Genomic DNA, 24,778 nt, shown 5'->3' with positions numbered 1-24,778 from the left:
GTGTTAGTTTAACTTAAATGGACATGTACCAGGAAAATCATCCAAAAGCGTAGAAAAAAGGTGTAAATCTAAAATGAAAAATAAAGCAGCCTTAAAATGCTTAAAATGGGGCTAAGGGAAATCCACTGTGTTGTCAAAAGTTTGTGGACACCTGACCATCTGACACCTGTAGGTTTTGCTGAAAAGCTTGAAAGCACACAGTAGTAAATAGTGTTTTTTTTATGCTGTTAGTTTTTTAATATCCATTCACCACTGCTATTACCTAATTTTACATGGTTACTGCACCTGGACACACTTTAAGATCCATGAAGACATTGTGTACCAATGCTGGAGTGGAAGAATCTGACCTTATTCACAACCAATGCAAATCTAGAGGAAGTCTTGACAGAAAAGTTTAATAATTAATAGTTAGTCTGTTTGGAAATCATACATAGGTGTTATGGGCAGGTGTCCAAATACTTTTGACTTTTTGATAGAATTGAAAAAGATTATTATTATTATTATTATTAATTCTTTTTTTTTTTTTTTTACATATTTTAAACCTCCCACTGTGACAAAATCTTAAGAGAAAAAAATCATAATCATAATACTAACAAAGTGCAAAATAATATTTTTTTTAAATGAGGGATTTTCCAGTGAATGCAGAAATTTGGCAAAATTTTACAAATACATTTTAAATGCACATAAATATATTAAGACAACTGTACTGACATGATTCGTCATATTATCAGAAACAAATGTCATTCCAGTCGATTACATTTTTTTAAATACATTATTTTAATATTTTTTAATTAATAAAAACCTATATCCACCATTGAGACCAAACTATGTGGTTGTGTGTTTGTGTGTGTGTGTGTGTGTGTGTGTTTATCTATTTTCTTTGATCTCTTGCGGCGGATAAAGAGTCTGCGCATGCGCACTTTTTTGTTTCATTGTTTCCATAGCAACCCCAACGCATACGTTCACAAACGCAGCTAATGCTTCTGATCTGGCAGCATACCTGTGTTTTTCGTTTATTAACATATTTAATCTAAATAGGGGTAAATCTACCAAAACCTAGCAAAAAAACCTGTCAAACAACAATCTAAAAGAAAATGCCTGTTCTCCAGAAACCTGCAACAATGAAGACCAAAGAGGTAAATAATCTTCAAAGGCTCGGTTTGGGGACAACTTCCGCTAGCTTTCAAGTTTGCTAAGAAGTGTTCTGGCTTTGTATTAAAAAATGTTTTCATTAAAACATTCCCAAAATGCATGCAATCGTGTCTTTAATATCTGATGTCTTCATGTCTGCAATGTCTCACACAGGAAAACAACCAAATCAAAGCACCTGCTGTAAAGGGAGGCAAAGTCTCCAACAAAAAGAAGGTTAGTTAAAAATCGTCAGATGCACAACCTGGACAAAAGTTTGTGGACACTTGGACATCAATATTTGATTTTTGAAAATCCCATTCCATGTTTAGTCCATATTTGCAATCATAATAACCTCCACTCTTCTGGGAGGATGTTTCACTAGATTTTGGAAGGTGATTGTGGAGATTTATGCTCATTCAGAGAGTTAGTAAAGTCAGGTACTGATGTAGGTGAGGTGAGGAGGCCTGGGGTGCAGTCAGCATTCACATTCATACCAAAGGTGTTTACTAGGGTTGAGGTCGGAACTCTATAGCAGGAGATCTTCCACTCCAACCCATGCAAAGCAGAGCTATATGGATCTGGATCTGCACAGGGGCATCGTCATGCTGGAACAGTTTTGGGTCTCCTTGTTCAAGTGAAGGGAAAATTTCATGCAACATCCAAAGACTCCTTATACAATTGTGTGCCTCCAACTTTATGGTAACACTTTGGAGGAAGAACCACATATGACTGGAAAAGTCAGGTGTCCCAATTCTTTTTATAAATCGAGTGTAAGGAATAACTTTCTGTCCTCTATCTGTCCTGTGTGGCACTTTTGTGTGAAATAAACCCCCTGCTTTTTGGCGCAGGATGATGAGGATGGAACAGAGATCGGAGGCGAAGATGAGTGGATGCAGAAGAAGACTCTGGTTAAACCTCCAGATCAGCTGGACCTTACCGAGGCGGTGAGTAAGGAAAGGAAGAAAAGAAATCAGGTTCCAAAAAGCTTTTCAGGGTTTGGTTAGGGGAAAGTTTAATAGGGAAACACTATGCGGTGAGCTTCTGCTTCTGAAGCACCTTTAAGGTCAGGTGAGGAAACACTTTACCATAAAACACATTCAGATCTATGGATTCAAATTTCCTGGTCTTCAATAAAATAAAAACTCTTTCTCATGAGAAATAAAGTGTTTTAAAAACACTTTATGTACACTATAAATACACTCAATGGCCACTTTCATAGAACTTCACAAATGCTTTTTTTTGTTCATTCGAGTTAATTTCATGCTTCTGTCAACTTGAATAAGCTTGAATCAAAATATTTTAGCGCTGGGGCTAATTTTAAAAGTGATGTTAAATCATCTGTTTACACATGTGGCTTCTTTTTCCGATTTCTCAGATTATATCTCGCCTATGTAGAAGATACAGTGGCATTCCTTTAGAAGGACAACTAGCATTATGTTTCCTTAAAGGAAATCATTCCCAAAATTTTATTATTTTTTTTTATTTTTGACATTGATGTTAAATAGAAGACCAAACAAGTGTTTTTTTTTATAGAAAACTTCACAATTTGAACAATTCCAAGGGGTTTTTATTTCAGGGGTTTTTATTAGCGGTCAGCACGCGAGTTGATTGGTGGAACTATAGTTTTTCCGGCTTGCGTTCCGTTGTTATTACGTGAGCGGCCTCTAGAGGCGAATCACTGACACCACACCATCGTTTTTACAAGTGAGAACTTATCAATAATTTATTAATGATATAATTATATTTATTTATTCATATTTATTATATGTAGCACTTTTTTATGTTTCAATATGTTTTTTATTTTTATTTTTGTAATAAATTTCAGTACTATTTTACGTGGAGTGTTTGTTTGGTTTTTATCCTGTATCCATGTGAAATAGTAATCAGTTGATTTATCTGTTATCGGCAAGTACGATCCAACTTAGCTAATGGGCCAACCAGCAGTTTTTATGCATATTGCTGAATTGCAATCATAGCTGCTGTTATGGAAAACAAATCAACACCAGCCACAATTGAGAATTGTGATATAATTATTAATAATGTCTAAATCTTTCGATTTAATTGATTGACTTAAAAATCACACTTTTGGTTGAGAAGATGACTATAATTTTGTTTTTTGTTTTTTTTTTGCATGGCAATTAAAACTAATGTCTGCTAAGATCAAATGATCTCTTTTTCCATTCAGATTTCTTGCTAATTGTCTTATTTTCCTTTTTTTTTGTCTCTTAGGAGCTGAAAGAGGAGTTCACTAAAATACTGACAGCGGATAACCCACATGCTCCAGAAAATAGTGTCAAATACAACTTCAAAGTAAAGAGTCTTACATCATTGCTATTTCCTATAGACACCACATACAGGTCATGTCACTAAACATGCCGTGCCTTTTTCAGGATCAAGCCTACAAGCCGGTCAACAACGTGGATCAGCTGGCTGTTCACTTTACGCTGGAGGGGAACCTTCTCCACAAGGATTCTGATGAGGCTCGAAGACAAATGGCTAACCAAGGCGATGCAGGGGGTATGGCGCTTACAATGTGTCTGGGTAAACAAATGTATACATTTTAATATGCTTCTAATATTAATACCGGCTTATGGTTTTAGAAAACACAGCCACAGAGCCGGAAAATGGAGGAGAAAATCCGGACAAGCCGGAAACTCCGGTAAGACAATACACAAAACAGTATGATTTGAGCAAATGCGGAGTCAAATGGATGCTGAAGTGCTGAATAGCCATGTTGCTATGCAGGCGGATGGGGCCGAGGATGCAGGCGATGGAGAAGATGGCGCTGGGGAAGAGAGACCAGAGAGCGAAGACATCCAAGTGGAAAAGCAAGAGCGCAAAATCAGCAACCAGTTCAACTTCAGCGACAGAGCTTCACAGACACTCAACAACCCTCAGAGAGTAAGATTGAGCTTTAGTCAATCAGACAGAGCTGCTCTTCTTTCTCTATTACTTTCTTTCAGCTTCTCCCATTAGGGGTCGCCACAGCGGACCGTCCGCATGTTTGATTTGGCACATGTTTTTACGCTGGTTGCCCTTCCTATCGCAACCCTCCCCATTTATCCGGGCTTGGGACCGGCACTAAGGCTTGTGCAAACCTAATGGCTGGGGGTTGGTTCCCTGACCGGGGATCGAACCCGGGCCGCAGTGGTGAGAGCGCCGCATCCTAACCACTAGGGAACCTAAACTTTCTTTTGGCTTCTCCCATTAGGGGTCACCACAGCGGATCATCCGTATTCATGATCCGCACATTCGATTTGGCACATGTTTTTACGCTGGATGCCCTTCCTAACGCAACCCTCCCCATTTATCCGGGCTTGGGACCAGCACTAAGAGTGGCTGGGGTTGGTTCCCTGACCAGGGATCGAACCCGGGCCGCAGCGGTGAGAGCGCCACATCCTAACCACTAGACCACCAGGGAACTTTTCCTTTTTCTATTACAATATGTTCAAATGAGGAATCAAACACTGCTGGCTGATGTTATAGCTAGCATGTAGCTTGTGGTGTTACAGTTATAGTTATTTGTAATGATATAGAACATTAAAACGAGCTACATACTGCTCCATTGTCAGGATATAAAGAAAGTGAATGACTTACTGTTTAAAAGACTTATACTGGAGACTGTCTATTGTTCTATACCTTTAAGTGAATTCACTGTTACTATACATATCACTAGAACAAATCTGTGAACTGTGTACTTCCAGAAAAGCTATCACAGAAATCAACACACACCCTGGATTTTTGTCAAAAATACGTTCTTATACTTTTCATGTAAAACAAGAGTTTACACTATTCTGCTTTTACTTGAGTCATGAAATTTACATTGGAGTGCATTTTTATTTCTATAAGATATGAGTATTTGTTTCGATGACTTATATAATAATAATGCTACATCATTTTTATACATTTTTTTTATCTCTATTGTTGGAATGTCTGTACTTGAAAGCCAAACAAAAATAGCCATTGCATAACAAATGAATAAATGATTTATCTTTCTGTAGGACCGAGCCTGCCAAAGTGAACCTCCTCCTCGTGCCAACTTCTCCGCTACAGTTAATCAGGTAAGAGCAAGTAAGATCATGTAATGCGAATCACGTTCGAGGTACAAAGCTTGTTCGCATTTGGTGACGCCTATAAAACTCTATAAAAGGGATAAAGGCTAACAGTGAGCTGTATACAGGCAAAACAATGTATGAATAGCTGTCACTTGAGAAATAGTTCTAAGAAATTGGAGAAATCAAATTTATCGTAAGCTGGTGATCATGGAGCCTCATCACTATGTTGAAAATTAATTTTTTTTTTACTTGTTTTATGTTTCGAATTTTGTGCTTTTTTTATGTGCATTTCCTCGGAATTACCAGTATTTTCAAATTGTTATAAACAAATCCCGGTCTGACAATGCAATGCTTTGCTGTATGGTGTGTGTGTGTGTGTGTGTGTGTGTGTGTTTGCAGTGGGAGATCTATGATGCCTATGTGGAGGAGCTCCAGAAGCAGAAGCAGGAGACGAGTAAGGAAAAACATAAGACCCCTTTGTTTAAAAAGGAGGAAGAAAAAGTGAAGAAGAAGCCAGTGTATGTGGACAGTCAGGTAGGAGCTTCGAGTCATTTTGTGTTCGTTCATTACAGTTTTTCTCACTTTGGAGAATTTCTCGAATCATCGTTAATATTTGTAAACCAAAAAGTAAATTTACCGAAACAACTTGTACAAACAGCACAACACATCGGATCTCACTCCAGTTCACTCGCCTTCATTAGTGACATTCAAGATTCATCTGCACAATTCATCAATTCAAGGCACATTTACAAGAAAATTTTTTTATAGAGATTTTACATGACAGATGATGACAACTGTTTTAACCATTTTGTATTAAATGACTTATACAATGAGCTGATGCCTAAATGTTTTTTGGGGGTAAAACTAATATACCGTAATTTCCGGACTATAAAGCGCACCCAAATATAAGCCGCACCCACTGAATTTGACAAATATTTTTATTTTGAACATAAATAAGCCGCACCTGTCTATAAGTCTACACTGAAACTAATAAACTTTACACAGGCTTTAACGAAAGACAGTGTCTGTTACACGGTGTAACGGGTGAAATATGTTGTGGCTCCTTTAAGAGAAGAGCGGCATTTTGGGAATAGCCTGCCGTGCATTTTTCCGGTATTACTGCATGTGTGCAAGACCGAGGAATATGTCCTTATTATTTTCTGATGCTCATGTCTAAGTTTCTTTGACTAACCCATAACGCTGTTGCCAAGAAAAATAAAAAAGCACGCGTTTTGGAAACCTGTTTGTGCTTATATGATTTCTGTTGTAACTGGAGTTAGCGAGCTTTCCCTTCACCCAGACTCAACGCGTTACAACGGCTTGTATCTAAACAGTAGCCTACCAAGAAAGTCATCGTTCACTGTCTTCCTCCTTCCTTTAACAACTATTTCTCTCGAGAGTTTATCTTTTGCCATCGTCGTGCGTTTAAAAATCACCATTGGTGAAGCTTTTCTACCGATGCCGTGAAGCTCAGAACACAGGTGAAGTGCGTTTTTTCATGCCCGGTTGTTTTTAGCGTGACGAATAATTCAGGTTTTTGGCTTGAAGTTTGTGAAACCGGGAAAAACCCAGGAAAAATCCATATATTAGCCGCTTCGTTGTTCAAGCCGTGGGGTTCAAAGCGTGGGAAAAAGGTAGCGGCTTATAGTCCGGAAAATACGGTAATATATTATAATCAACATGAACCTAAACAACTGATAATGTAGGATTGAATGTATCAATGCATTCGCAGTTTGATCAAAGCAACGAGAAACGCTTTTACGATGTTCTCAAGTAATGATTAAGAGGTCGAAAAGGTAGTTTTGAGAATTTCAATTCCGATCTGAGGAACGCTCCGAAGCAACTGAGAAAAACTGTAACGGCATAAAGCGTGAGGATATCGTCCGCCGTGTGAATATGCTGTAACGCGTCCGCAATGATTTCCTTCATCAATCAGATCGATGAAATTGCCAAAGTGGTGAAGGTGGCCAAGATTATCGAGCGCATGGTGACTCAGAACACCTTCGATGACATCGCACAGGGTAATTATTCCTTGTTCGAAAAAACACGTTAAAACTTTTGTGCATTCGTCTGCGGTGTGTAAACGCGACTCTTCTCTTGTCCTTTGTATATTTTAGATTTTAAATACTTCGAAGATGCGGCAGACGAGTTTCGAGAACAAGAGGGCACGCTTTTGCCACTGTGGAAGTTCCAATATGAAAAAGCCAAGCCTCTTACAGTAACCGCACTCTGCTGGTCCGTATTCTCTCTATCCAAAAAAACAAACAAACATACATTTTACTGTTAAATTGCATTGACTGTTTATGTAATTTTTATTTCCCTCCTAGGAATCAGAAGTACAAGGACCTGTTTGCTGTGGGACTCGGGTCATGTGAGTTTTAAACCCACATCTTGTTTATAAATATGCAGTTTATTCAATTGCATTTGTGCATCGTTTTTTTCTCTTTCGCCTCCAAGATGAGTTCACGAAGCAGGGACGAGGCATGCTACTCTTCTACACCCTGAAGAACTCCAACCACCCAGAGTACATTTTCCACACCACATCTGGTGTCATGTGTCTGGACATCCATAAAGAGCTGTCCTACCTGGTGGCCGTGGGTTTCTATGATGGTTGTGTTGCAGTGTATAACCTGAAGTTAAACAGACCTCAGCCCATTTATAAGAGTACCGCTAAGTCAGGAAAGCACACGGACCCCGTGTGGCAGGTAGGGAGTACTGCATTAGTGTTCCGCTACACCGAGTAACCTTGACTTATTCGAAAAACTGTAAGACAGATCAAACGTGCTGGGAAAATAGAGAGAACAATTAAATAAATGGGTTTTTTTTGGCAATTCTTAAACCTGATTGGTCCAAGGGTTGCAAAATTCCAGGAATTTTCCAAGACTTTCCATGGGAATTAACAGAAATAATGGTTATAAACTGGGAATTTACAAAATTGGAGGTTAGTCAATAACAGGGAACTTAAATGTAGTTGAAAAAAAAGCATTTTTACTAACAATCAAATCAGTAAAATGTTTTAAATCTGTATTAGTTTGCATGAATTTCAGCTTATGATCAAACTAAATGTTTATATTTATGTTTGTACATGATACTAATTAATTCTCATAAATTCCTTGTACGTTTCCAACTTGGAATATTTCCAAAATTCCCCACATTTTGTCTTGTGCTATTCCCGCCAGGTAAAGTGGCAAAATGACGACATAGACAAAAACCATAATTTCTTCTCAGTCTCCGCTGATGGACGGGTGGTGTCATGGACTCTTGTGAAGGTGTGTTTAATACGGCACTCGCTTCGTTTGTGTTTGGCTAAACTGTCACTTGAGATTTATTTACTCTTAAGTTTTCCATTTTTTCAGAACGAGCTGCTCTACACGGATATCATTAGGCTGTCTTTGGAAGGAGTTGTTACTGAAGGAGAAGAGGACGTTAAGATTCCTGACATGGGTAATCCAGTCATCCAGCAGCAACTCTTTACATCATTTTATTTTAGTGTTACGTTCCAAATGAGCTCGCACACTTTACCCTCCTGCAGAGACTTCAGTTATTTTCTTTTGCACATTTTGATCTAACAATCGATTGCCCCTAGATCCTTAACGCTCTTTAATTTTCCATTTCAGCCTGTGGAACGGCTCTCGATTTCCATAAACAGATCGACTACCTTTTCCTTGTTGGCACTGAAGAGGGCAAAATACACAAGGTCAGTTACAACCTGCGCCATAGTTTATTGTTATAGAAGAACTCCAATTTAGTAGCTTTAGGAGTATAGGAAGCTTATTGAAATTGATATGCAGTCTTCTATTTAACCTAATATATGGATGTGAAACTAGGACTCACGTGCACTTTACGAGGTTTCAAATTTCACACCTCATCCTCCATGGATGCAAATGATACTAAATATGCAAATGCTGGGAAGTTGTAGTTTAGAGGTTAAGTTGTATTTGGATAAAAATGTCGTGAGTTAAAATCTCAGCTCCACCCAAGATGCCACTGCTGGACCTCTGAGCAATGAGATAAACCTCAGTCGATTAGGATAAGGGCACATCTGCACATAATACCATGTATGATTATGTATGCGACAAATATAATTTGAACTGAAGTCAAAACTGGAATGAGGTCAATACTGCAACACACAACTTACTGCGGATATGAGCAGCTTGTGCTGCTGGGACACATTAGAGTTCCTAGTGCCTGGTGGTAGTAAAAAAAAAAAAAAAGTCACCCAATCATAGAACAGCACTCATCTCACTTTATTAATGCTGAGTGGTCTTGGGTGGCATCATTAGCTTTCTGTGCAGGCACAGTTCGATAATATTACGTGTGATCCGACGCCCGAGTTCTGAGTTTTACACCCTCCTGCAACGTAAAAGTCTGCTTTCTGCAGTATTGTCACGTTCATGTGCGGAGCCTTGAGGAGCTCAAGAGTTGCCCCTTGGATAGAGGTGATAAATCTGTGGCATTTGCAAAAGCAACCAGAGTCGTATCTGTTCGGTGAGGATATCGCAGAGCAGTGCTTTTAGGAATGGTCTAATCCTGTTTATCAGAGAAACGCCAGAAGCTCAGGCTTTAGTCTCTCCCTCTCTCTGTTTCTCTAAAGAATAGCAGGCAATTTTGCTGCCTTCTTGATTTATTGTTGTTCTTTCGAAACTGTCCCTTCAAATCACGTATTGTGAAATGTTTGTTTTTCTAACAGGAAGCCCTACTCTGATAAACACTCAGTCTATTCCCACTTTGTCTGTGTCTAAAATGTCAGTCTTTCCCAGGGGATCTGTGAGACTCAGTGTTAGTGTGTGTGTATAGAAATGAACGAAACATATATAATCCTGGTTCCATGTGTTCGTCGTTTGCAGTGCTCCAAGTCCTACTCGAGCCGGTTCCTGGAGACCTACATCGCACACAGCCTGTCTGTCGATGCCGTCAAATGGAACCACTTCCACCCGAAGGTGTTCATCTCTTGTAGCTCGGATTGGACTGTCAAGATATGGGACCACACGATCACGTATGTACACCTTCATATTGCAGAAACATCACATCGAACGTAAACCAGAGAAGGCATTATGCGAGGAATAAATCGTAAGTGTGCATCAGTATAGAGATTACTGGCAGAGTATAATAATCAATATCCTCCGGCTAATCGGAAAGTGGTGTACAGTAAGGAAAATACTTGATGGAATCCGAACGCAAGAACCATTTTATAGCCTCACTGAATAAATCCTTGCAAACTCTATTATCGTTACCTCGGAAATAGCAAGCACGAATTAAACGCTTTTAACTCCTACAGTTGTTATTCGAATAAACATAATTAGCTTGTCAAGGCAGTGATTTGACAAATCAGTTAGCCATTCCCAGAGACCCCTGGGTAAATAATGATTATAATTACAATGTCATTTTGACAAAGTGCACCATGCATGCCGGAGTCGCATTATTCCGGCCTGGATTATCCAAGCCATGTGTATGTGCAACCCAAGTTCACCAGCAGAGGGCTCTAGTGCAGTAAAGAAGGCTGAAAACAGGGGTCATATCTCTACAATCTCACCCTACAGCCATCCTAAATAATTGAACAAGGCTTTTGTAGGCATGCATATTTAACTGGATCGACCTATCGAAAGTAAGCGGTATCGATTTTAGTAAAAAATGTAATAAAATAAAATAAATAAATAAATAAATAAATAAATAAATAAATAAATAGCAGAATTGTTGTTCTGCAAAACTTAGTAGAATAACTTACATTTCATAGTACAAACCTGTATGCTGTAAGTATGTATGCTTTCTGTTAGATTTCTTCACTTAACTACTAGACCAGGGGAACTTTTTTCTGTGAGGGCCACGTAATCTTTCCTTTCTTTAATAGGGGTCCGGGTCTGTCTGTAACAGAAAATGACATGGGCCAGAGTGATTATTGTGGCGATTTTATTCAATTTAAAATGTATTTATGAATTTAGATAAGTTTATTACTTTGTTATGCACCATAAAGACAATTAAGCATTACATTTCAACAGATATATAACCTATTAAAAGAGCATTATTACTATAATCACGCCATTTTATTTTCATTTTTATTGCTATTGAAACCAAACTATTTACATACTTATGGATATGCGTATGGTTGGTGTGTAAATGTAACTAGTAATTAGGCTATGTCGGTTAATTATTAGTGTTGGTCAACTACAAGCAATTGGATTTGATTCTGGAGAACTACAGGGTTGAATTGAATGCACAATCCTTGGAACGCTTCACTAAACAACACACATACAAGATGCAAGAAACATCTGTCTGCTCTTACTGTTTCTAGACTCTCAAGTGTTTTGATCAGATAGGGTAAAATAAGGCTTGTCTGTTTGTCTCTCAGGAACCCGATGTTCACCTTTAACCTGAACACAGCCGTGAGTGACGTGGCCTGGTCTCCATACTCCTCCACTGTTTTCGCTGCTGTCACCACTGATGGAAAGGTAAGCCGCTTCAGTCAGAAGATAACGTGTTGACCTGTACTACACTACGCAAACAGATACTGTTATTAGAGACAAGTATCAGTTTCGGTTCAGACTGTCAATGATATCAATAAAGTAGAGGTTTATAATATAATAATATAATATAATATACATTAAAAATAATAAATATATTAAAGCGCTGCAGCACACAGTCTTGTTTGTTTAAACAAACAGCACTCGGTGTCAGTGATTCGCCTCTAGAGGCCGCACTCACAATAAAAGAGGACCTTCTTAGCCCCTCCAAGGGACAACGGACGCTACCCGGAAAAACTATCAGTATGGATTTTTGCCGATAGTTCCAGCAGTCAACTATAGTTGCCGATTAATCTACAAAACCGATGAATCAGTCGATCTCTACGATACAGATTGTAGTATTGTATAGTATTGTATAGTACAGGTAGTACGTTTAAACCGCTTCCAACCAGTTTAAAAATCATAAGGCTTGTGTATAGCTGCTATGGGACAATGCGCATTATTAAATGCGCTATAGAAAATAAAAATATAATATAATCAAATATAATGTAATGTAATGTATTTTATTACTATAATACATTTGATCTCTGCTGACTGTTACATTTTTATCCTGAAGTATTTGGCAGTAAACTAAAATTCTGATGTCATTCTAATACAGTGATGCGAGTTGTGAGTAATCGCTTGTGATGATGAAGTCTAAACTACTCACATCATGTGAAGGGCACAAACACACACACACACACACACACACACACACACACACACACACACTCATACACTTTTAGGGAGGGTAGGTGTTAATGAAACAGCATAGCAGCTACGTTGATGGGGCTTCCACCATGGTGTTTAATAATACTGCATGATCACTTGCACATCACACACAAACATACACACACACACACACATACACAGTCAGTCACCAAAGCCTGCTTGTTTTAGCATTCAGGGACACCATTAACCTGCCTGACATTAGCGATTAGCCTCAGAACTGATGCTGAAGACATGTCCAATTGCTTTAGCTCCACTGTACATGCCCGATCAAGAAGACAATCTGCCTATTTCACCGGTGTGCACTGCTAGCTTGTTGAGCTTGCAATGCAAAAAATAAAAAATAATTGCCTCATTTCTTTTGCTAGGTTTCTTGTGTAATCCAAATCTGAGATGGACAAGATAAAACAAATGCCTGGATAACACTGGTTTTGAGTTTGTAGCTACTCTTTGTAGTACACTATATTGCCAAAACTTTGCAGACACCTGGTCATAAATTCCCTCCACTCTTCTGGGAAGATGTTTCACTAGATGTTGGAGTGTGCATGTGGAGATCTGTGCTTATTCAGACACATAGGTGTTAGTAAAGTCAGGTAGTTATCTAGGTGAGGTGAGGAGGCCTGGGGTGCAGTCAGCGTTCACATTCATCCCGAAGGTGTTCAGTAAGGTTGAGGGTCAGAGCTTTATAGCAGGAGATCTTCAGAGCTTTATAGCAGGAGATCTTCATGCTTTGTGCACATGGTCATGCTGGAACCTGTTTGGGTCTCCTAGTTCCTAGTGAAGAGAAAATGTCATACTACTGCATTTAAAGACTATGCAATTGTGCGCCTTCAGCTTTGCAAAAACAGTTTGGGAAGGAACCATTTACAGCTGGGAAGGTCAGGCGTCCCAATACTTTTGTCAATAGAGTGTAGCGGTGAATAGAAAAAGTCATCTAAAATCTTTCTAAATATTAAATCTAACAGGATTTGCATTGTAGAAAAATAATTCCAGGGTGACACTGTTTCTGAAGTTACAACAATAACAGCAAATTCTATGATGAAAAAATGGTCTTTTACAGTTTTTTTTCCCCCAACATTATAACTTTAATGAATGACATTTTTTATCCATTTATTGATACATTTAATGCTTTCGGATGTCTGCGAAAAAGTTTGCGTTACATCATGGAAACTAAAAGAAGCTGTTCATTGTTCCTTGAAGTTACTAACGCATCGCAAGATCTGATTGCAGAAAATCTGAATAATACAGTTCGCTTGAAATGCGTCGCTGATTTATGATGATTTATGTCCTCGTTAATTGCACGGTGTTTGAAAATGATTATGTAGAAGCTGTGAAGCGATTTTTGTCTCAAAGCAAAGAAGGGAAAGGTAATAGATTGGTTCAGATCCATGTTTCATTTTCCACTGAAGTGAACTGAACGTGAGTAAATTAAAAAGCCAACAGTTATGTTTCAGAAGCTAGTGGAAAGCCTTTTCCAGCAGAATGGATGCTGTTAATGTCACATAGCAGAGGCCAACCATGTTATATAAAAACGCTTTGTGCTCTTGTTATGTACGCCTCATGGGATACTGCATTACAGAAGGACATTTTGTATGGTGCATCCGTGAGTGTTTCTTGTTTTTGACTGTTTCCAGCAGTGCCAGTTGGCTTTAGTTTATTCGAGCTTCGTTCTGTTCGATTGGACTTGCATGGTGTATCACAGAGCTGTTCCTGGCTCTAGGGTCTTTCGTAGTGCCAGTCGGATTGCGCGCCAGCGTGAGCTTGCAAGTCACAGGGTGGAAATAAGTAGTAAGTGCCAGAGTCTCAGTAAGACTGGCAGCTCTCCAGAGTTCTGCTTCTCTCCTGGAGGCTAGAAAATTCCACTGTGTGGTATATGGGCACAAAGACCAAATCATTACTGACACCTTCACAGCTTCATTCCTGAAGCCTCAATTCGAGAGTTCCTTTAGAATGCCATTTATGTACATCAGTTTTTACGGAGCACCATTGCTGAAACTCAGCTGCTACAGTACACGACTCCTCAAACAGAGCACTGCTGCTGGTCAGTATGTGACTGTGTGCTTTCAGTGGTCCTCCTACAGATACAGATGGCTCCTCCAGCCCTTACGTGTATATTTTTGTGTTTCTGCGCCCCTGCCTCAGCTGCTTAGAATAGAGAAGTGCATTTAGTAATGCTCTGTGACTAACTATGAGCCATGCTGCTTGACTAATACTTCACCACGGACACTTCTGCAATCTCCCAGCTTCTGTCCCCTGACTTTTACTGACTGTCTCGCTCAGGTGGGTGGCCTAATGGCCATTGGAAACGATTCGCAACATAATTAGCCACGGTTCTCTCTCTTCGAAATCCATTCCTGGTGCTTTCTCCTATTCTGCCTCTATTAATTGCTTTTAAACTGCCGATACACTGTATATTCATATATATATGCAGTCTTCATTTATTTTCCTGCCTGCAGTGTTTCTGACTGTATATGACTGTGAGGTGTGTGTGCAAGGATGTTGTTATGAGACGCTTTTTTAACATTTTGTCCTCAAAGTTGACGTGTTAGAAGCCAGAAAAATGCGTGAGTTTTACAAGGGCCAATTTTGTAATGGCTAGACGACTGGGTCAGAACATCTCCATAACTGCAGCTCTTGTAGGATGTTCACCGGTCTGCAGTGGTCAGTATCTATCAAAAGTGCTCCATGGAAGGAACAGTGGTGAACCGGCGACAGGGTCATAGGCAGCCGAAGCTTATTGATGCCCGTGGGGAGCAAAGGCTGGCCAGATGAGCTCCTGTAGCTCAAACTGTCCAAAAATGTCCAAAAAGTACATACCAATCTTTTGTCTATATAGTGTATGAAGCATCAAGTATGAAGACTACAAAAATGCTTTCGGAAACAATGGGGGGAAAGAATTCCAGCAGTGTCAGCATGGTCTGTAAATACTGGTTTTGATATTTGCTGAATCTCAGCACGTTGCTCTAAACCTCACGTTAAAGTTCAGTTGAGATCTGGTGACTCTGAAGGCATTATCATATGATTTGCATGGTTTTTTTTTTTAAGCCTAATCAAATCATTGTGGATTTACCAGTGGATTTACTTAGCACTGATTTGCAGCAAACCTTTTAGAAGGACACATAGATCCAGAATGTTACAAAATAAAAAAACAACAATTTCATTTTTAATTTCCTAAAATGGAGGTCAACTGGGTCCGCTTAGCATTTCTATACACATCACAGAACTCATTAAGATGCTAATTGCTGCCCTTTATCATCCTGTCCACCTGCCTCCAGTCATTTATTCAGGTTTCTCATTTCATTTTGTCTAAACAATGCTAATCCGTCCCTTCTCCACAGGTGCATGTGTTTGACCTGAGCATCAACAAATATGAAGCCATCTGCCAGCAGGCCGTGGTCTCCAAGAAGACCAAGCTAACTCACATAGAGTTTAACCCTGTGTACCCCATCATCATTGTGGGAGATGACCGAGGCTACGTCACCAGCCTGAAACTCTCGCCCAACCTCCGCAAGCAGCCAAAGGTAAAAAAAAAAACTTTTTCAAAATGCCTACAGGAGCTCTTGGCTGCTAGCCTCAGGCACTAACTCATGATGTTTTATTTTTGCTTTGCTAAAGTTTCCATGTCATTAGGCATTAGGAGTTTTTGTACCTCATGTTGTCTATAATAACTGAGGAAAAGATTCAGTGAGACACTCCTGCTGTGGGAAATTTCACATTTAATTTAGATATTTGTAGAAAACAGGATATGTTCGAGTGTGTCAGTTAGACGGTGCAGTTAGGCTAGTAGGAATTCATTTTATCTTTGTACAACCAGTTAACAAGGCCATTTCTGAACATTTTTGAATATTTTTTTGGATATTAATTTCAGTTTTTAGTCAGTTTTTATACAATATTTGGTTTTTTTTTAAAATGCCTCTCAATCTGGGATGCTGAGTTTGAACATGGTTTTTTTCAAACACATAAATCCAGCCATTGAATTGGCTTGAAATGCTAAAACACTCAGAGGACAGCACTAAATCATTGTTTGTAAATTGAACTAAAACACGTCACAATTTATAGCTGAATGTAATGTTGTGTAACGTCCACAAAACAAGTTCCTGATATTGTTTATCAACGAGGAGACGAGCACGAGGGCATGTGAAACAAACACAGATAAAATTAGGATTAGTGATGCGAGCTCGTAACAGGAACCTGACCTGAATTAGGCTGCAGTGATTACAAACAGCGGGAAAAAGACAAATGCTTGTCTGAGGTGTGACTTGAATACTAAACTTTCTTTCAGCTTCTCCCATCAGGGGTCGCCACAGCGGATCATCCGCATGTTTGATTTAGCACATGTTTTTACGCTGGATGCCCTTCCTAACGCAACCCTCCCCATTTATCCGGGGTTGGGACCGGCACTAAGAGTAGCTGGGGTTGGTTCCCTGACCAGGGATCGAACCCGGGCCGCAGCGGTGAGAGCGCCGCATCCTAACCACTAGACCACCATGTGACTTGAATACTAGTGCAGTGTAAATCTGGTGAAAGTAGTCAGTGTTGTGATCATGTGATGTGCCGTAGCATTGCAGTACCATAATATATAAGGACAAGCATATTAACGGAGCAGCTGCCGCACTGTCAGATCTGTTGTTCTAGAAAAATGAATCTTCTAATTAGTCTGATTTGAGAATTTACTAATTCCATGTGAGAGCAATGTGTAAGCTCTGGCTGTGCTCACTGAGATGTGTAGCAGTCGAAAGTTTCAGAGTAAACAGCCCCCCTTCCTTCATTCATATTCAGCCATAATCTTGCCGGTTCTCTATTTTAATCCCGATTAACAAGTGGCCTGCCCTCTACATCAAGCTACTCAGTATTCATGCATGTATTTGCATTATTCATGGAAGTGATTGTGGGTTTTTCTTCTCCCTCTGGAATGAATCAGTGATCATGAGTAAGCCCTAAGTCTGCACTGAGCGCGATAAAAAAAAAAAAAAACAGTGTCACACAGACTGTGATGCTCCCCTGCAGATAATAATCATCTCTGAGCTTCCACGCTTTCTATGTCTTTCGCGCCGTCGCATATTCCCCACCACACTCAATATGCTTTAGAGACAAGCTGCTATCTGGGTGTTGGCCAAACTGCATAAATGTGCTGAATAAAAGTGTTTTCTTCAGTTAGTGCAAAATCACACTGATCGGTGGGGTCAGCGCGGCGCTGTGTCACCTTCGAAACACGCGGAATGACAGCAGCTCGGGTGCTAAATGTCTATAGTACTGTACTCTGTCTAATGTACTAGCAGTTACCAGGTTACATGCAAAGGCAATTAATCAATACTATTTTCCTACAAAATATAACACAAGCAGGGGTCCTATATATAACAGCACATCATAAACTTAGAGGGTGGGATATATTAGGCAGTAAGTGATCACTTTGTCCTCAAAGTTGACGTGTTAGAAGCAGGAAAAATGGGCAAGCGTATGCCTGAGCGGTGCATTTAATACAATAAATGATGACAAATGAATAAATAATATGATATAAATAATATGTTTTGATTGAACATGATAAGCATGTGTTGTTAGTGTAGAACATCATTATCATGTCCTGTCAGTATGGAACATGATTAGCATGTGTTGTTAGTGAAGAATGCCATTGGCATTTGCTGTTAGTTTAAAAAACCATCATGTGCTGTTAGCATAGAACATGATTAGCTTGTGTTGTTAGTGTAGATTCTACACTAACAACACATGCTAATCATGTTAGCAGCGCTAACAGTGTAGAACATCATGATCATGTGCTGTTAGCATAGAACATGATTAGCATGAGTTGTTAGTGTAGAACATCATTATCATGTGTTGTTAGTATAGAACATCATCATGTCCTGTTAGCATAGAACATGCTTAGCATGTGTTGTTAGTGTAGATTCTACACTAACAACACATGCTAATCATGTTAGCAGCGCTAACAGTGTAGAACATCATGATTATGTGTTGTTAGCATAGAATATGATTAGCATGAGTTGTTAGTGTAAAACATCATTATCATGTGTTGTTAGCATAGAACATGATTAGCATGTGGTGTTAGTATAGAATGCCATTAGCATGTGCTGTTAGTTTAAAACATCCTCATGTGCTGTTAGTATAGAACGCCATTAGCATGTGCTGTTATTAGCATGTACCTTTAGTATAGAACATGATTAGCATGTGCAGCATGTCTTGTCGATCAATACGCCATTCCATGTTGCATTTTTATTAGCTAGTCATCAGACATAGGTCATGGAATCATTCTGAGATGGTCATCCTAAATGTTTGACGCTACCAGTGGTTTTCACATTTTACAATGTATATCATGTATATGACTTTTCTGAAAAACCTTGTTATATTTTTTCCCCCTATAAAGACTTGAAACTGGAGACCCCTTCCATAAATGGCTGCAGAAACCTTTCCTGACATATTAATCATTCTATGTTATTCCTTGTTAAATAACACGACTTGTAAATAGTGTTTACTGCTATCTGAGACCCTGTGAATCAGCGATAATGTATTAGAACGAGCTCATTAATATCCGTCTGTGACTTGAATTACACCCGGAGCTGCTGTTATAGGAAATGAATCAGCCTTGTCAATTCATCAACTCTGTGGTACAGTATAAGCTTTTATTAGTGCTGATGAATGACTGCAGAAGGTCCTTTTTTTTTATCATTTCATGTCAATAGTCTCTGCATTGTGCTTTCTACATGGAAAAGGTGGATTAATGTTAGACTTTTATACTGATTGTCAAAGGAATCAATACACTGCTCTTTTAACGGCTAAACAAGTCTAAAAAAAACTAAAAAAAACAGTCTATGCTTTGTGGTAGTCTTTTACAAATTCGATTAAGTCTGACCTTTATGTTTAGCAAGCTGTGCTACTACCCTACTTGGTGTGTGTGTGTGTGTGTGTGTGTGTGTGTGTGTGTGTGTGTTGAAGACTGAGCATGTAGTATTACAGAAACACCCCTTGTTCTTCACCTTTGCTAATCATATTAATCAGGCTCATTGTTTCGCAACACTTGTACATATGATTCAATTTTAACCTCAATCCAATAGATTTGATTTTATCTTATGTGTAGCAGCTATTAACATAGGTTCCCTGGTGGTCTAGTGGTTAGGATGCGGCGCTCTCACCGCTGCGGCCCGGGTTCGATCCCCGGTCAGGAAACCAAGCCTGGATAAATTGGGGAGGGTTGCGTTAGAAAGGGCATCCAGCGTAAAAACATGTGCCAAATCAAACATGCGGAGGATCCGCTGTGGCGACCCCTAACGGGAGAAGCCGAAAGAAAGTTTAGCAGCTATTAACATAAACCTTACCATTGTTTTTTCGATTTCTTTGAGTAAAAAAAAATCTATTTTTTCCCATGTCAAGAAACCTACCATTACAGCTTTAGGTCTGTTACAAAGCCCTGACATTGGAGACTCCTTCATAAATGTTACAGATGCATAAACAACAAAGAGTCATACATTTACAGCACTATAACTTTAGTGTTGTTTCACAGCCACAGTTATTAAATGCATTGGTGGTTAAAGTACACAAACCATGTCCTCGGTAAAATAGTACTCCAGTAAAAGTAAAAGTGCTCCCTTTAATCTTTCACTTCAGTGAAAGTACTTAAGTGTCCAAAGCACTATGATTTATTATGGCTATTATGTTCCTATTGTCATTTTCATCACAAAATGTAGTTGAGTAGAAACTAATATATTTGACTTTGAAATGTAGTGAAGAAAAAAATCTCTTAAATTGGAAATACTTCAGTAATGTACAGATACACAAAAAAGCTACTTAAGTACAATAACCAATTACATTTACTTGGTTATTGTCCACCACTGATTAAATGTAGGCTGCACATCCAAAAACCAGTGAAAATGATTGTTAAGACTGAGAATTCTGAAGGTTGCAGACAGGAGCGCTCTAATGCAAAACAGCTATACACTGAATTTTGACGCGATCATTGTCTCTGATGATACTTTGTGCGTGATATAAAATTCCTTGGAAGGTTACTGATGATGTATCGAATGTACAGCTTTAGGTCTGTTAAAAGCCCTGACACTGGAGAGGAAGTCAGAAATGTTATTAACAATGAAACACATTTTAAACATGTTTTAATGGAGCATCCATCCTGTGTTCGAAAGAATTTATATAAACCTATCTGAGCTGTTGCTATAGACAATTAATCAACACCTTCTGACCTTTCATTTGAGGATTCTCCAGTGATTCTTCAGATAAATCACAGCTTAAAGCGTCAGGCTTGGATTAATTGCATGCTGCCAGTGCCTTCGCTTTAGTGTATTACTTATCAGCATGCTATTATCTGTGAAGTGGTCTTTCTCTGATCAAGTGACCACATGGTGCTCCATCTCAGCTATCTTACTGCAACGCTATTGATTTCCATCATCTACTGAATATGTGATGTCTGGACTCCAGTTTCATCTGCCAGGCGTCTCATCTCTCCCCTGCTTTTTAAAAGCCATTTACTTTTCGAATGCATGTTGAGCATGACAGCGATTACAAAGCGTCTGAAGTGTCTTTCTTAATAGAAGCAAACCGAGGATTTAGCGATCATTCTTTAGGAAACGTTGGCACTTGGGTTTGATTTACCATCTCTGACTTCCACTGCAGGCAGTAAAAGCCAGATTCTGCATCACTTTCAAGCTGCAGTGCCATATTCCTTTCCGTTCAAAGGAAATGAGCAGAACACACTAAACAATCTAAATTATATATGCTGCGCCAAGACTCGAGAAGTATTAGTCAGCATTTTGTTCTTTCATAAAAGGAAGCCCCAGAGAAAAAGCATGGAGCATTAACTCAATACAGGAAGTAAAGGGAGGATAAGATAAACAGGTCAATCTGTTACGGGTACCAGGGAAATATTGTGTTCCTGGCATCAGCATCGATAGTAAGCAGTGTTAGGATTTCTACTTCAGTACTGGCATCGGTCAAAAGTTTAATTTCAGGGGCAGGGACATAAATAGAGATGGTGTAGCGTTAAAATTCTATATATGACGAAAGAGAAAGTTCATTTAACACATATTTTCTAGGCTTTAATAGACACTACATCTGAGCCAGCACACTGGCACTTATACTAACTACTATGAGTTATATAATTAATTTATGACATTTTAACCCATGATCCTCTCTTTTCCTGGTCAAAAAGCTGGTCAACAGAATCAGCATTGTGTGCAGGCATACAACAAACTCAAGTTTGGGCAGAGTTATTAGGTTCTACAAGAATAACCAGACAAACTTATCACAAAATACACCTCCAAGGCTAGCTCAAAAAGGCCAGATATGAAAAGTGTTTGGAATTTTCCATGTGTTGGACCTGGATTAGGAAATAAGGGCACCATGGCGTGCACACATTTCTGATTTGCATTTGAAATACGCCTTTGTATTAGTATGTTTGGCCATTATGCTAATCTTTACAATATTTACTCTTATATTTCGATGAACAGCAAATAATTAGGGGAAAAAAATATCTAGCCTAGTAGCCACAGTAGCAGGAACGGATATGATTTATTTGATTATTTACAGGTTTCTGGCAGCTCTAGAGTATTTTTTTAAACTAAAACAATAATGAAACATATAGAACTTTTCACCCAAAACCTTCATGCAAAACCTGACCCCAAAGATCCTGCAACACTTCTATAAAATCAATCTGCATATGTGTCTATTGCTCTAAAGGCAACTTGTGTTTAAAAGGAATGAGTTTCAGACTTGTTTTCCAGCATCTTGTTGGTAATCCAGCACCAGAAAATGAGAAATCAAATGTCTTGCATCTGAACGGTCCCAAATGACCAGTCTGATGCAAAAATCTATTTCATTCGGTGCATCCGGCGCTGGGAACGATTCCCATCAGAATTCTGAACTGCTCCTAACCATTTATAGTTTTCTGTAGCACTTGGAGTTTGTTTAGAATAATAATAGAGTATATTATCAACAGAAGGAGAATTGGCCTTGAAAAATGAGGCGCTTCATCAGCAAAAGTGGAAATGCTAGCCGCTCATTCGGTTACTCCATTAGCCTGATTATTACCTTTTTGGATATTGCAGAGGAAAAATTTGATGCATGCTCGACAAAGAGACATACGTCTACAAATTGTAAAATATTGCCTTTGCGGATAAATTGGCTTCTTGTCCCATTTTTCCTAATGAGATTATCATTTTTCAGGATGTAACAGGTCAGTGCGTACTCTATTATAATATCGCTGATCTAAAACCGAGAGTTGGTGACATTAGCTGCGTGAGCTACCGAATGATTGACCTGAGCAACAATAAAATAGAAATGCTGCAGTGATGGAAACAGCTGTTTAACAGATGTGGAGTATTCACAGTGGAGGATTCAGGCTGAACTGCTAATGATTTCATCAGTAATTTTAACAACACATTAATAACACTTTAAAAAGCTAAAAGCAGGAAAATGTGCATATTATCCAGTTCTTAATGGCTGCCTATGACAAAAGCGTTGTGTTATGTCGTGTATACAAACTGAACAAGTTTTTAAAAATCCACATATGTAGGCTGCAGATCCGAAAACCAAGCAAAAGAGATTTACACTGAATTTTGCTGTGATTATTGTCTGTGACGATGCTTTTTGCATGATAAAAAAACTGCTTAATGGTTACGGATAATGTAATTAAAAACTAAAACTACAGAGATACATAAAAGGATTTATAGCACTTCAACCCTAGAGCACGGTGAATTAATTACTTATTCAAATCCAAGTAAAGGCGTCCTGCCATTTGTATCTAAAATCAGGACAGAAATGTGATGCAAAAATCCATACCACTAACTCAGCAGTGCTCAGAAAGACTCTCTGGACCCTCAGTCCTACCCTCAGTCCCAGATTAATAATCTTAGAACAATCCCCAAGTAATAAAGTAATACACTGGAACTAAAACTATAGATGATTCAGTTTTTGTGTAAATTAATGTAAATTCTATTTTTATTTTTATTTTTAAGGGCCAGAGCAAAACATATAATAGAGGTTTGGGTCTCCTATTTAAAGTAAAAGGGAAAAAGTTAAAGCTAATGCACCCAAAGACATTCTAAACATGTGTGTGCCTCTACTTTGTGGTATAAGTTTGGGGGAAGAACCACATATGGCTGGAGTTGCGTGTTCCAGTACATGTGTGTGTGTGTATATGTATATATATATATATATATATATATATATATATATATATATATATATATATATATATGACTCTTCACCAGGATAGAACCTTATAAGTACTAAGGTCAAAAAATTAGCTACTATTATTTTTCATCACAGACTCAGGAGTTAGAACTGAATGGTTTCTATTAATACCCGTCACCTTGAGCTACTTTTTGAGAAGCTTTTGAAGGGATATTTTTTCATCAATGTCGAACGCCTCGGTGGACTTAGGCGCAGTAGTTCCTCTGGCATATTTGTAGAGTTATTTATATCATCTTAATACACTGCCTCTTTCTTGTAGCTATTGACCGAGCCGAGGCCCTGCTACAGTACTTCATTAAAAATGATGTTCCCTATAATGAATGAAAATGAATGATCCAGAGGAAGATTACATAACAGCTCGGTTCACACAGACCTTGTTTTCCCCAGCAGTCAGCAGTTAACGGGATTTAGCACAAGGTTTAATGACTCCAAGAATAAAACAGAATTATTTGCAGTTTTTGACTCAACTGCTCCTCGGGGTGCCTTGTTAGGTTCATTAGAGCGTCTGCGTGGTCAGTAACCATAGCGATGATCTTTGATAGGGAGCGCGGCCCATTCGGCTCCCTTCTCTGGAGGAAATGATGTGTCTAAATAATTGTCAGCCCAAAGCACAGCAGCTTCTCTGTCATGTCAGTGTCGATGTTGTGTAGAGCAAAGGGGAAATGCTTTGTTTTTTTAGATCATATCTCAAGATGAGAAGAAACGTTTAAACGTTATAAATAGTCAGTGTAAGTGTAATTCAGTGTTTATACTACATGGGCTGATTCATTTACCATGACTGACACGTTCTTCTCTCCGGTTCCTTTCTCTTTCTAGGAGAAGAAAGGTCAGGAGTTGCCAAAGGGGCCTGAAGTGGAGATGGAGAAGTTGGAGAAGCTGTTGAGTCAACTGAGGGCTCCTGATAGACCTGTACAGAAGTAAACTTCTAACACCTCCGTACTCCATGAAATCAGTTTCATTACTACAGTGTTACAAAACAATACACAGACACATGCACAGGTAGCAAAAATACAGCAGGATAAGTGAAACAGTTACAGTCTTTTGTCTAGTCTTTTACTATCTCTCTCTCTCTCTCTCTCTCTCTCTCTTTATATATATATATATATATATATATATATATATATATATATATATATATATATATATATATATATATAT

The 24,778-nt window shown here is 38.8% G+C and overlaps 1 protein-coding gene across 1 annotated transcript; it reads left to right on the top strand.

Moving 5' to 3' along the window:
* The first annotated feature begins 936 nt into the window (after positions 1-936).
* dnai1.2 (dynein, axonemal, intermediate chain 1, paralog 2) lies at positions 937-24,650 on the top strand. The gene is made up of 20 exons (XM_046868337.1): positions 937-1,136; positions 1,306-1,365; positions 1,980-2,075; positions 3,361-3,441; positions 3,522-3,648; positions 3,732-3,790; positions 3,877-4,032; positions 5,133-5,192; positions 5,586-5,720; positions 7,123-7,207; positions 7,304-7,421; positions 7,514-7,557; positions 7,644-7,891; positions 8,366-8,455; positions 8,543-8,630; positions 8,804-8,883; positions 10,034-10,182; positions 11,533-11,632; positions 15,751-15,933; positions 24,437-24,650. The coding sequence occupies exons 1-20, from the start codon at positions 1,095-1,097 to the stop codon at positions 24,539-24,541; spliced, it is 2,106 nt and encodes a 701-aa protein (XP_046724293.1). The 5' UTR covers positions 937-1,094; the 3' UTR covers positions 24,542-24,650.
* The last annotated feature ends 128 nt before the right edge of the window (positions 24,651-24,778 follow it).

The sequence above is a fragment of the Silurus meridionalis genome, chromosome 15 (genome assembly GCF_014805685.1).
Source record: "Silurus meridionalis isolate SWU-2019-XX chromosome 15, ASM1480568v1, whole genome shotgun sequence".
Taxonomy (NCBI): domain Eukaryota; kingdom Metazoa; phylum Chordata; class Actinopteri; order Siluriformes; family Siluridae; genus Silurus; species Silurus meridionalis.
Note: the sequence above shows the minus strand (reverse complement) of the source record. Positions and strands in the feature narration are given on the sequence as shown.